Here is a 13019-nt window from a genome sequence, read left to right as displayed (position 1 = left end):
CACTGTTATAAATCCAACAACAATAAATGAATGAATTCAGGTTAAATTATATCAGATTTTTTAGGGTTTTGGGTTGTTTTTCGTTTGTTTACTGTTTCTTCCTGTTTATCGCCCTAACTTATGGTCTGCTTTTGCAGTTTGGTCTGCAATGACTTTGCCTCTGCCTCTGAATGCTATTCTCCTCACCGGTCCCTGATTGCCAGTCTAGGGAGTTTGTCTGCCAGTGTTGCCCACCTCTCAACTATGATTTATTAACTTGGGTATATGCCACATTGTTCTGTTGTACTTGAGTTCCTGCTCGACCTGTGTTATTTTCTTCTGCATGGCACCTAATTATATAAAGTTCTTATCTGGAACTAGCCTACCATCTCTGCATCCTGATGTTACGCCAAAAGCTGAAATGCGCCACAGTGACACTGATTCTGCATTCTTTCTCATACATTGGAAGCATCATATGATGGTTCGTTTTTTTAATTGGTCTGGTAGTTCATTGTAAGTATTGTTTAGTTCGGTGTTATCTACACCAGTGTTTCTTAACCATAGGACCATTGTTGGGCTGCAAGCGCACCCTAGAGCAGGGGTGTCAAACTCATTTTAGCTCAGGAGCCACATGGAGGAAAATATATTCCCACGTGGGCCGGACAGGTAAAATCATGGCATAATAACTTAAAAATACAACTACGACAACTTCAGATTGTTTTCTTTGTTTTACTTCGGCCCGAAATAGAACAAGCACATTCTGAAAATGTAGATATCACAAATAATCCTCTTGACAAAACACTTCAAGTTAGTTGAAAATTTTGAGGAAAAAATTGGTGTTGTTTTAAAAACACTATAAGAACACAATTAATTCAGACTGAATCTCAGTATGTCTACAAAGCAATTAAACTTTAAGTCACGGCCCATCTAGGATTGAACAAAAAACAAATTAAAAAACTCTTCTATGGATCAACTACCTCATTTGTCATTTCCACATATTAATCCTGTGCTAACTCAACAAATCATACAAACTGAGGAAGAAAGTATTCAAGAGGGTTGAGTTACTCCCTGCCTTTGAGGCATCACTGTGCATTGATAGAAAAATATAAGCTGTGCAATGTGTGAACAACTTTAACAAACCAAAAATAAAAACTTAAGAGACTGACAGTATTGCAGTATATCACACACTGTTCACTTGCTTTAAATTTGCACAGAAGACACTAATTTTCACAGAACTATATCAATGTGCAGTGTCTCATGCAGCATTTTAAGGGGGGTTACCAATTGTTTTTCATTTTACTCTTTTTTGTTCTAATTTGTGTCGAGTGGGAGGAGTCACAGTCCTCACCCTGGTATAAACTATTTGCTTTGCCTAACAGGATTGCTATTGCGACATCCAGTGGACACATTTAGAACAGCAGTTTCTTTCATTTAAAAATGCAGCTCAATTTTACACTTAGCAAACCAAACTCATCTCGCCGGCCCGATTAAACTTGTTCGCGGGCCGAGGGGGTCTCAGCTGTGGTCAGCGATATTCAGTTGTAATATACTTTTCCACCACATGTGGCAATATTGGTAATATCAAACAAACAGAAGAAGCCTGGAGCTGAAGTTATTGAGAAGTTCTTAAGTGCAAAAATTATGACTAAAGTGGTGAAGCTGTATTTTCATTTGCACTCAAATGTAATTGACAGTTTATTTAAGAAACATATTCATTATTAATTTAGTTAACTTTGTTTGCAAAACATAATTATACTCTATGTACATTTATTGTTTCCATCTGTCCCTTTTCCACTATATTTGATTAGTATCTATTTTTGTAATCAGCCTAACTTAAGCCTTGATAATAATCTTTGTAATTAATACATGCTTATTAATATGGACAGTGACATTGGAAAATTTGGTAAGCTAAGCTACAATTTACTCTCGATTAAATGTAGCTAAGCTACAGGGGGAGCTATCCCCAGAGAATTGTAGCAAGCTACACTTCAAGCTACACGGTAAAAGTAGCTTGCTACATCAAAGTTACATTTAAAAGCATTTCAATCTATGGGCCCACATGTATAATATCAATGTTAATGTAACTGAGAGTGTACAAATGGACCCAGTAACTGTCCATTACTATTAACTATCTGTCATTTAGCTGGGACACCTTGAGGGGTCCCCGCACCTTACTGTATTTATCTATTTAGTTTGTCTTTTCTTTGGCCAACCCCTATAATGTTATTCATTTTTTTTGCGTACAGTAAAAAACAGCATTTATCTATATCTTGACAAAAAAAAAAAATGAAATGTGTGTTGTTTGGGAACAGTTGGTAATGATTATGTGCAGTACAACTTTTCATGAACTCAACTCACCTTAATGTACATCCATCCATCCATTTTCTCCCGCTTGTCCCTTTTTGGGGTCGCGGGGGGTGCTTGCCACCTTAATGTGTTTTCTTAAATTTGTGTTGGCGTCTTAGATGAAGAGAGCAGTTATGATTTAGGTTTACAGAGTAAACAACTAAAAACTAAGGTTTGGGGCATTGTTTTCTGTAAACGCATACATTTGTGTAAATATGGCTAAAGACACGCATTATTGTGGGTTTCCTGCCATCTTCATCACTAAAGGAAAAATCGAATCTCAACATAGAGTTATTTGATCAGGTTCTTGATTGTGGTCTGGGGAATTTTGGTTAAATGGCTGCGCCAAGTTGATATTGATATAGGTATTGGCAAAAACTGGAACACACTGTCGTATACGCCGATCCGGAGCATTCTAACCATGGCTCATTGGATGACATGTCCGGTGATATACTGCATGCAAGAACTCGGATGTTTTTTAGCTACCAAGAATAGTTTACAGATCATTGCAACATGGGGCTGTGCATCATCATGCTGCAAACATGAGGTGATGGTCATGGATGAATGGCACAACAGTGGATTTCATGGTATCTCTGTGCTTTCGAAATGATCATTGTACGTAACATTTGTCTACTGTACCAGTAGACAGAAACCCACGCCTCCCTATATGCTGTCTGTCATCTGCCCTCAACAGTCAAAACATGGATTCATCTGTGAAGAAAACATCTCACCAAAGTGCCAGATGCCATTGAAAAGTTTTATGAATGCCTCTATAGCTGGAAACATGTGGACACCGCAGGACCACATCCAGAAGACAAGATGTTATATTTCTAGTATATTATGTTAAATATGATTGACACAGAGGGTGATCAGAAATGATTGTACATGTCGACCCTGATCTGCTAAATAATAATCAATCAATGAGCCACTAACAATTATTGAGAAAGGGTTTATTCAAATTTGATAATATCGATACCATGGGTACTAAGCAGTACTGGATCGATACTAGTGTGATGAGATTGCTCTATCCTTCAGTTCGCTACTATTATGTATACTTTTACAAATCTGTGTTTTTGTTGTTGTTGTTGTTGTGTCGTTCGTTTTGGACAACGCCGATATTGTTATAGTCTAGGGGTCACCAACCTTTTTGAAACCAAGAGCTACTTCTTGGGTACTGACTAATGCGAAGGGCTACCCGTTTGATACACACTTAAATAAATTGCCAGAAATAGCCAATTTGCTCAATTTACCTTTAACTCTATATTATTATTAATAATTAATTATATTTATCTTTGTGGAAACACTGATCATCTAAATGATTTCTCACAATAAATATATATACAAACAGATACATATCAATATGCAACACTTTATTTTTATATTTTCTCTGAGTGCACATTTTTCAAATTGAACATTTTCAAATGATCACTTCTAAGACAGTCTTGTGAAATCACAATATCCCATTTTAACTAGCTAGCCACTAACATTTTTTAATAAATCATGAATTACTTTGCACCATGTTTGTACAAATAATAACTCATGTAAAATACAAAAGTCAACTCTCAAATTTTTAAATAAATCATGTCACACTTTAAACTGGACACCAAATCAGTTATCTGTTTCTTTGTCAGTTAGTGAAGACCAAGTCTTTAAAATATTTTCTTGGATTTTCAAATTCTATTTGAGTTGTGTCTCTCTTAGAATTAAACATTTCGAGCAAAGCGAGACCAGCTTGCTAGTAAATAAATAAAATAAAATAAAAAATAGAAGCAGCTCACTGGTAAGTGCTGCTATTTGAGCTATTTTTAGAACAGGCCAGCGGGCGACTCATCTGGTCCTTACAGGCGACCTTGGTGCCCGCGGGCACCGCGTTGGTGACCCCTGTTATAGTCTATATTGTTACTACAAAACTGGTTTTGTCTTCCTAAAATCTTTGTCCCAGCTGTGTTGTATTCTTTCTGATCATGATCAAAAAGCTGGTACTTTAATTTAGCCGATACGTGTTTCCGCCCGGATCATACTTGTGCGTACCCTAAAACGGAAATGCGTCCATGAAACAACAGCGCTGCAAGTAAACAAACAAACAAAAAAACAGCAATTGAGTCAAATTAAATGTTTGTGGCTCTTCAGTCGCCATCAAAGGACAACCTGGATACAGCTGATATGGTAAAAGTATTATGGCAATCTTTATCTCTAATGTAGTAGATTCGAGATACAGTAGTCCAAAATTGTACTCTCATGATATTACATTTCAATTAGTGTACTTTTTGTATTTATACTTGACAGTGTGTCATTAGTACAGTGATGGACTTGCGTTCACAATAATAATTCATATTACGACCCATTTACTTGTTGCGTCACTTTTTTTTTGTATTTTACTGCAATTTATATGTTTTCCAGTCTTTTAGGGAATCGATCGTTCTGGATGTTTATTTTGCACATTAATTACCTACAAGAGGGACCATCCATCCATTCATTTCTACTGCGTGTCATTTCTATTCTGATGCTTACTGCATTTCCCAAATTTTGTAAACTATTTTCAGTATTATTTTGAGTTGTGCAGACAGATGATTTATATAGTGCACAAGGGTCAAACTCAAGACTTCTTATCTTATATGGCTCACGAACGTTTGGAAATAATATGCGTCAATAAGGATGGATGGAATGAATGGTTTTTTTTTTACAGCATATTAAGCATAGTAAATTGAAAAAACGACCACTGTTTTTACGGTAAAATTCTGTTTACTGAGCTGGCAGTTTTTTAAAGTAAAACAACAAACATAGATTTTGCAGTAAAAAAACGGTAAAATGTTTGTTGTTTCTACAGTGTATTACTTACTTACTAATGCGCAGTGATGGACACTTACCAAAATGTGAATCTTAAAACTCACCATTCGATCCGATTTCCATTCTTGATTTCCATTCTCGATTCAGAATCGACTCTCAATTCAACACGATTCTGGATTCTCTTGCAATATATTATTTGGTATAAAAATGTTAATAAAAGCTTGTCAAAGCATGTTACAGGTGACAAAAGCTCCTCTTAGCTGCTGACTTATGCCTTATATGCGCAACTAAAAAAAATATTTTAAAAAAAATGGATTCTTTAAACAAAATCGATTTTGTAAAATTAAGAATCAGTTTTAAATCGGATTGATTAGAATCAAGATTCGAATGTAAATCACTTTTTTCAGCACCCTTACTTACCACCCTCAATAGTCAACACCTTGGCTACATAGAGGAAGGGGAGGGACTAACTTGTGGTTGCAGTTCACCACTAAAAAAGGGAGACGGAGAAGTAAGTTGGTAAATATTGCAATTATCATTTTTGGTACACTCAGGAAAGTACACAGTGTACACACTACCTAATTGAAGTGTACCGAGAGAAGTATTACATTTGAGAAATATACCTGTACTGCAGAAAAATTGTGTGTGTTCCAATTTGCGCACTTCCACACTTACATTTTTACACATGTGTAAACTGAATCGAAAAATGCCGTGCACTGTGATTACTTATAGATGTTGCACTCAAAACGATCAAATTGGCAAATAATTGGGACTAATTTGAGTGGTTGCAATTCAGTACTAAAAATAGAGAAAAAGGAGAATGTAATGGTCATTTTTGGTAAATGCACAATGACAATAATGGATTTGTCAACTTTCACACATTAAGGAACTAAGTACACGTTGTACACACACAGCATTGAAGTGTAATGTAAGTGTGGAAGTTCATGATTTGGAACACAACACAGTAAACAGGAGATCTCAAATCAGAAGTCACTTGTAATGAGTGATGACATGGATGCTGGTTTGGAGGGTTTTTCTATGCGTAGGTGTGCTTCATGACCATCTGTTCTTCTGCTTCTCAGCTGCTGTGTTAGCCATCTGTGAAAGGAGGGAGGGACGATATTACGCCATATCAGTGGAGAGCGACATGGAACACACCCAAACGCTTGATCATCACCGGACGCTTGACGCTGACATAAAGTTGTACCTCTGCGGCGTGTGCGGCAAATCCCTCAGCGACAGTCGCTCTCTTTCCCGCCACAAATTGACGCACTCGACAGAGCGTGCTCACGGCTGCCGGACGTGCGGCCGATGCTTCAAGTTGGCAGAAACGCTGCGGCAGCACGAGAAGATCCATGTGCGAGGAGAGCGCACGTTCCTGTGCGATATCTGTTGCCAGATGTTCTGGAGTAGCGAGCAGCTGAATGTGCACATTCGGCGCCATAGCGGCGAGCGGCCGCACCGCTGCCACCTGTGCAGCAGGGGCTTCGCCACCAGAGGGCTCCTGACCGTGCACATGCGTGTGCACACGGGCGAAGCGCCGTACCGCTGCCCTGACTGCGGCCTGTCCTTTAAACGCAAGGTGCACCTGGACAACCACATGACTATCCACTCGGGCGCCAAGCCCTTTGTGTGCGGCGTGTGTGGCAAAGCGTGCGCTAGGAGGACCTACCTGACCGTGCACATGAGGACGCACAGCGGCGAGCGTCCTTACAAGTGCAGCGTGTGCGACAGAGCCTTCACGCAGAGTCACTGCCTGAAGACACACATGAAAAGCCACCAGGAGGAGCCAGCCTACCAAAGATTGCAGTGACACACTTGCGTGCAGAGGGTCTCTGTCTGTTCATGCTCCCTTCTTTCTGAACTTTCCCAGCATCCCATCCTCCCCCTCCTTTCTGTCTGTGACGTCTCTATGCTGCCAGTAAATTAGCCTGCTAATCTTTATTATTTTTTGGCTTTCCTATCGTCCCAAATGATAAATGGCAGATTCTACATACTGCTCAGATTGTCTTTATGTAAACAACTATGTTCTTGACAATCATCTTGGCAATACCAGGCATGACCTGCGAGCCTCCTTTTATTTGATGAACGGCCACCATAAGTGACATTGTCAAATGTGCTACTACTGTCTTGGCCTGAAGGGGGCGTCAGTGTCGCATTGAAGCAGACAGACCAGCTATATAGAAGTCAATGTGTTGGTGTGGGGGCATCAGTGTTCCCAGTAAAGGCAATGCATATATATTGAAAATAAATAAATCATAACTTTCTCATTTCTCAACAAAACATGTGCTATTAATACAGAACATATGAGTAGTTTTAATTCTTACCTATACAAGTTATTCCCAGTTTCCTTGTTTCAACCGTACAAGGTAGTGGGCAACCATATGCAGCACAATGTGCAGGCTTTCTTGTTTAGTTTTCCATCTAAACCATCTCGGCAGGGGCCTCTTTCCCCTTTAATGCAAAGCTACACAATGCGTTGAATATTGAAAGTAAACCCTAATCTACTTATTTCTCAATTAATTTACATGCAGTTTACCTTATTGTCAATGGGGGAAAATGCTATTAATGCACGTTTTTTTATTTGTATAAAACACACCTTATGTCCCATTACAACTATTTCACTTACGATACGATACTGATATTGGCGCCTACTGCGTTTTGGCCGATACCGATATTAATATAATACGATATCAGCAGGAATCCTAGTACATACTTTTATTTAGTAGTTTAAATTTTTTTTAAAGTTTTAATCCAGTGAAATTAGTCAAACAGAGAATAATGCTAGGTATAAAAAAAAACAACACTAATCTTATGGCATAATAGTACATTATTTTATTATGTAGTGTGAAATGTTGAATAGGTTTGATCAAGGGAAATTAACCAAAGAACAACGGTAGGTATGAAACCCATAACCTGGTAACAGATTTATTGCTTTTAAAGTGGATTGTTATTTTCTGTTTGGATGATCTGTAGTGATCACAATAATTCATCAAATTAGGGCATAATGCAGTCGGCTAAACGATGCGGACATGTTTGATACTCTCTAAATCAGTGGTTCTCAACCTTTTTTCAGTGATGTACCCCCTGTGAAAATTGTTTTAATTCAAGTACCCCCTAATCAGAGCAAAGCATTTTTGGTTGAAAAAAAGAGATAAAGAAGTAAAATACAGCACTATGTCATCAGTTTCTGATTCATTAAATTGTATAACAGTGCAAAATATTGCTCATTTGTAGTGGTCTTTCTTGAACTATTTGGGAAAAAAAGATCTCACGTACCCCCAGGAGTACGCGTACCCCCATTTGAGAACCACTGCTCTAAATTGCTTCTGCCTTAGAGACTCTGTAGCTGTAAGTAATATGCAAATATAACTATTTGGTACTTGTTTATATTTACAAATGTTTGGTTTTAGACTGCAATATTTTTAAATTAAGAACACTTGTTATATAGCTTGAGTACTATTGTGTGCTGAGCTGTTGTGTAGCTGCTTGCTCCTGATTGCCATATAGCATACCATGTTTACCTTTTGTAAATAGCTTCACTAAAATATTGTGCAGGAAATAAGCAACCCGCTGTGCTTATTGTAGGACATTTGGATGTTAACTGGCTATTCAGCTTTGCACAAGTAAACACTGCAGAACTGCTTACATCGGAGATTTTAGATGCAAGCTGATATCATCTGATCCTTGTTTTGTTTTTTTTGTTTTTTGCTGATATCAGACCAATATCAATATAGGGACACCCCTAAAAAAATTGTACCTAGGAAAATTATTCCCTATGTTTTCGTTTCAACCTTACGGTTAATTTTGCAACCGTATGCAGCACAATGTACAATAGAATGGCCTGGCACTTTGCCCCTACCAGTTTAGGCTCATTGTGTCCTCAGCTCAAAGGAGCATGACATATCTAGTTATATCTATATCTATGCACTGGACTATTTTGCATTTGATGACTTGATTGAAAAACAAACAGGCAAAAGGGTCATCGTGTCACTGTCAAAGCCACCATTCATGTTAGTGCATGTTCACATGTGATGCCTTGTCTCATTAGAATCTGTCTTACACTCCAGATTTCTTCCAGGTGGTTCTGGTGCTGTTTATTCACAACATCCACAGGAAAGGTGAGTGGGCTTTCCCTGGTGCTGCTGTTTCCAGAGCAACATTCTGGTCATGCTGGTGCATGGATAGTCAACTAAATTTAGGAGGACTTAAAGTGGTGCCTTGAGGTATAACAAGTTTGGACCTCAGTGTTCTCTATGTTTTCTAGCATGGTTAAAATGTCAATGCAAGGATCTGTTAATGTGTTTACAGTGGTCCAAGTTCCTCAGTACAACAGGAGCCCTCTAGTGTTTTTAGGAATTTGCTCAAAAATGTTAGTCTCCCAAGTTTTGAATTGGAACCGAAGGGTCAGTATGGTGTCAGTCCTGGCTGGATTTGTACCCCGGAATGCCAGTTAAATAGGCCTGTACTGGTAGTTTTGATGGTCAACAACACGGGCGATGTCAACCCGCTCGCTTGTGTTGCAGCCATACAAGAAGTGGTCAAGATCGCTGGACTGGACATCAATTTTGCCTTGTGGATGACCTTTTGCCCCTAGTGAGGATCTTCTGGATATTTTCGTTCTTCAGGGAAGCTGGTTTCCTGAGATCAAGATGACCGCAGACTGCAGCATCAGTAAACGCTGACAGATGTGTGTGTGTGTGCCCTCGCTGCTGCCTTTCTGCCACTGTCTGCATGCAGCGGGGTACAGGCGTGCTGGTGACAGGAGGCTGTGTCAACAGCGCCCTGACTCTTGGCTTTGCACATAGTCTGTCTTCCATTTTCTATATTTAAATGTGTGTCTGTGCGTGTGTGCAGTACACATAAATTACTTTACTTGGGGATGGCGCGGTGCTTTTAGGAGAGTGGCCGTACCAGCAACCTGAGGGTTCCTGGTTCAATACCAAGCTTCTACCAACCGAGTCACGTCCATTGTGGCCTTGAGCAAGACACTTCACCCTTGCTCCCACCATTAGTGTGTGAATGTGTGTGTGAATGGGTGAATGTGGAAATAATGTCAAAGCGCGTTTTTCTACCTTTAATGTAGAAAAACGCTATACAAGTATAACCCATTTTCCATTTACGCCCATCAACACCTACGACGCAACAAATGAGATGTTGACCTTTCACCTAACTGCTAACGACTGTGCAGGATGCCAGGGAGGCGATCCACCTAAGAAGGCCTCTTGGAAGTTTTCTCCAGAAAGATTACCCTTATTGGGACCGGCATGGATGCAACACACACACACTCACCAATGTTCCCCCGACCGTTATATTAGCTCATCCAGCCATCCATCCATTTTCTACCGCTTGTCCCTTTTGGGGTTGCGGGGGGTGCTGGAGCCTATCTCAGCTGCATTCGGGTGGAAGGCGGGGTACACCCTGGACAAGTCGCCACCTCATCGCAAGGCCAACACAGACAGACAGACAACATTCTCACTCACATTCACACACTAGGGCCAATTTAGTGTTGCCAATCAACCTATCCCCAGGTGCATGTCTTTGGAGGTGGGAGGAAGCAGGAGAACCTGGAGGGAACCCACGCAGTCACAGGGAGAACATGCAAACTCCACACAGAAAGATCCCGAGCCCGGGATTGAACTCAGGACTACTCAGGACCTTCGTATTACTCCAATTTAATTAATAGTTATTTTAATGAATTAGTTTTTTTCCCCAAATTGTAACATCTTAATTCAAGGATACCTTTTACACATGTTGTGTATGTTATACGTTGTTTTGTAACCACGTCAGTTAAGTTGTGGGCATTAGCAAAAGTAGAAAAGTGAAAATGCCTCTTTCTTTCTGATGATTGGCAACACGAAATTGGCCCTATAGTGTGTGATGGTGAGTGTGAATGGTTGTCTCTCTATGCGATGAGTTGACGACTTGTCCAGAGTTTACGCCGCCTGCCGCCCGAGAGCAGCCGGGATAGCTCTAGGCCCCCAGGTACCTGAGAGGGACACCCAGTACAAAATGGATGGATGGATGGAAACAAACACTATAGCTACATCTACAGGATATAAGTGGTACAGCAACCACCTACAACTTTGAAGCTTTGACTTTGCTGTTCCTGTGCTAGACCTAAAAAAATACAGTAGTACAAAGGTACAGGGGTGGCAGGGTGTCATGTAACGTACATGTACATTAGGTTGGATTAGGCCAGGGGTCAGCAACCCAAAATGTTGAAAGAGCCATATTGGACCAAAAATAAAAATCTGTCTGGAGCCTCCAACAAATAAAAGCCTTGTATAAGTGTCATAATGAAGGCAACACATGATGTAAGTGTCTCTATTAGTCTACTATCAAAATGACTATGTGTGTCACAGGCTGACACAAATCTTTGTTGACAGTAATCTACAAGTTTTTACAACATTGGAAAACATTAGTAAAACAGAGGCTTCTCAGAGGGTAAATGATAAATGGGTTATACTTGTATAGCACTTTTCTACCTTTAAGGTACTCAAAGCGCTTTGACAGTATTTCCACATTCACCCATTCACACACTGATGGCGGGAGCTGCCATGCAAGGCGCTAACCAGCAGTCATCAGGAGCAAGGGGTGAAGTGTCTTGCCCAAGGACACAACGGACATGACTAGGATGGTAGAAGGTGGGGATTGAACCCCAGTAACCAGCAACACTCCGATTGCTGGCACGGCCAATCTACCAACTTCGCCACACCGATAACTCCTGGCATAGAATGGCCAAATGTATAAATGTGTGTGTCCAAGATAAAGGAAACGGCAGGCTTCTTCTTCTAAGGGATTTATTACAATATTTGCAAGTTGGGTAACGTTTGCTGTGGTCTGGAACAACATGGCACACAAACAACTATCGGACATGCCACTTATATTACAAAATGTGTCATGAGACATGCAAATATAAATTAGATACACAAAAGACATAAGTAAAGGAAATTCATGAGCTCAAATATACTTACAAACATGGCATAATGATGCAATATGTACATACAGCTAGTCTAGATAGTACGTTAGCATCGATAAGCTTGCAATCATGCAGTGATCAAATATGCCTGAATAGCACTCCACATAAGTCAATAACATCAACAAAACTCACCTTTGTGCATTTGTGCACAGCATAAAAAGTTTGGTGGACACAATGAGACAAAGAAGGAGTGGCATAAAACACGTCTTTCTGTGGCAGTGTCGTAGAAAGTTGTACTTGTAATCAAACTACGGCGAGTTCAAAGACAGCTGAAATTAGGACAAAACTGTGCTCGCCAAATCCTCTCATCAGTAAAGCATGGTTTATATAAACAGTGGGATATCTAACGGGTAGGAAGGTTTGGGTCATGTTTTTCCTTCTAAAGAAACCATATTAAAACAAAAATGTGTATGCTTTTTTTTTAAATACTCCAGGGAGGCACTGGAGCCACTGGTTGCTGACCCCCGGATTAGGCAGAGCTTTATTAATCCCCTGGGCGGGTGCCCTCTGATTATATTAAAATGCAGCAACGCCATATGCAGAATACACGCAGTGTGATTAGCAGCATGACACACAGAGTATGCAGGTAATACACATAACGGAATGATAAAGTATGATTTAAAAAAAAAAAGTGTGATAAAAACTCATGTTAATGCATAATGTCCCCATCTTCATCTTTTTTTCCATCTCCAGCCTCCCCCCTTCCCCCTCCTTGTTAGGAGTTATACAGTTTGATGGCACGGGGAACAAAGGAGTTTTGAGTCTATGCTCCTGGGGAGAAGCAGCCTGTGACTGAACAGACTTCTGATAATGTCCTGCAGGAAGGTGCATGGTTGGCATCATCTGTGATGGTTAGGTCAGAGCCACTGTGACCATGAGACGATCACAAACCGAGTCTTTCCTATTAGCTTGTCCTGCCAGTAGG

At 40.0% G+C, this 13019-nt stretch overlaps 1 protein-coding gene across 1 annotated transcript; it reads left to right on the top strand.

Moving 5' to 3' along the window:
- Positions 1-4281: 4281 nt before the first annotated feature.
- Positions 4282-8310, top strand: LOC133605742 (uncharacterized). The gene is made up of 2 exons (XM_061959017.2): positions 4282-4491; positions 6195-8310. The coding sequence occupies exon 2, from the start codon at positions 6260-6262 to the stop codon at positions 6923-6925; it is 666 nt and encodes a 221-aa protein (XP_061815001.2). The 5' UTR covers positions 4282-4491; positions 6195-6259; the 3' UTR covers positions 6926-8310.
- The last annotated feature ends 4709 nt before the right edge of the window (positions 8311-13019 follow it).

This window comes from Nerophis lumbriciformis, linkage group LG05 (assembly GCF_033978685.3).
Source record: "Nerophis lumbriciformis linkage group LG05, RoL_Nlum_v2.1, whole genome shotgun sequence".
Taxonomy (NCBI): domain Eukaryota; kingdom Metazoa; phylum Chordata; class Actinopteri; order Syngnathiformes; family Syngnathidae; genus Nerophis; species Nerophis lumbriciformis.
This window is presented reverse-complemented; position numbering and strand designations above follow the sequence as displayed.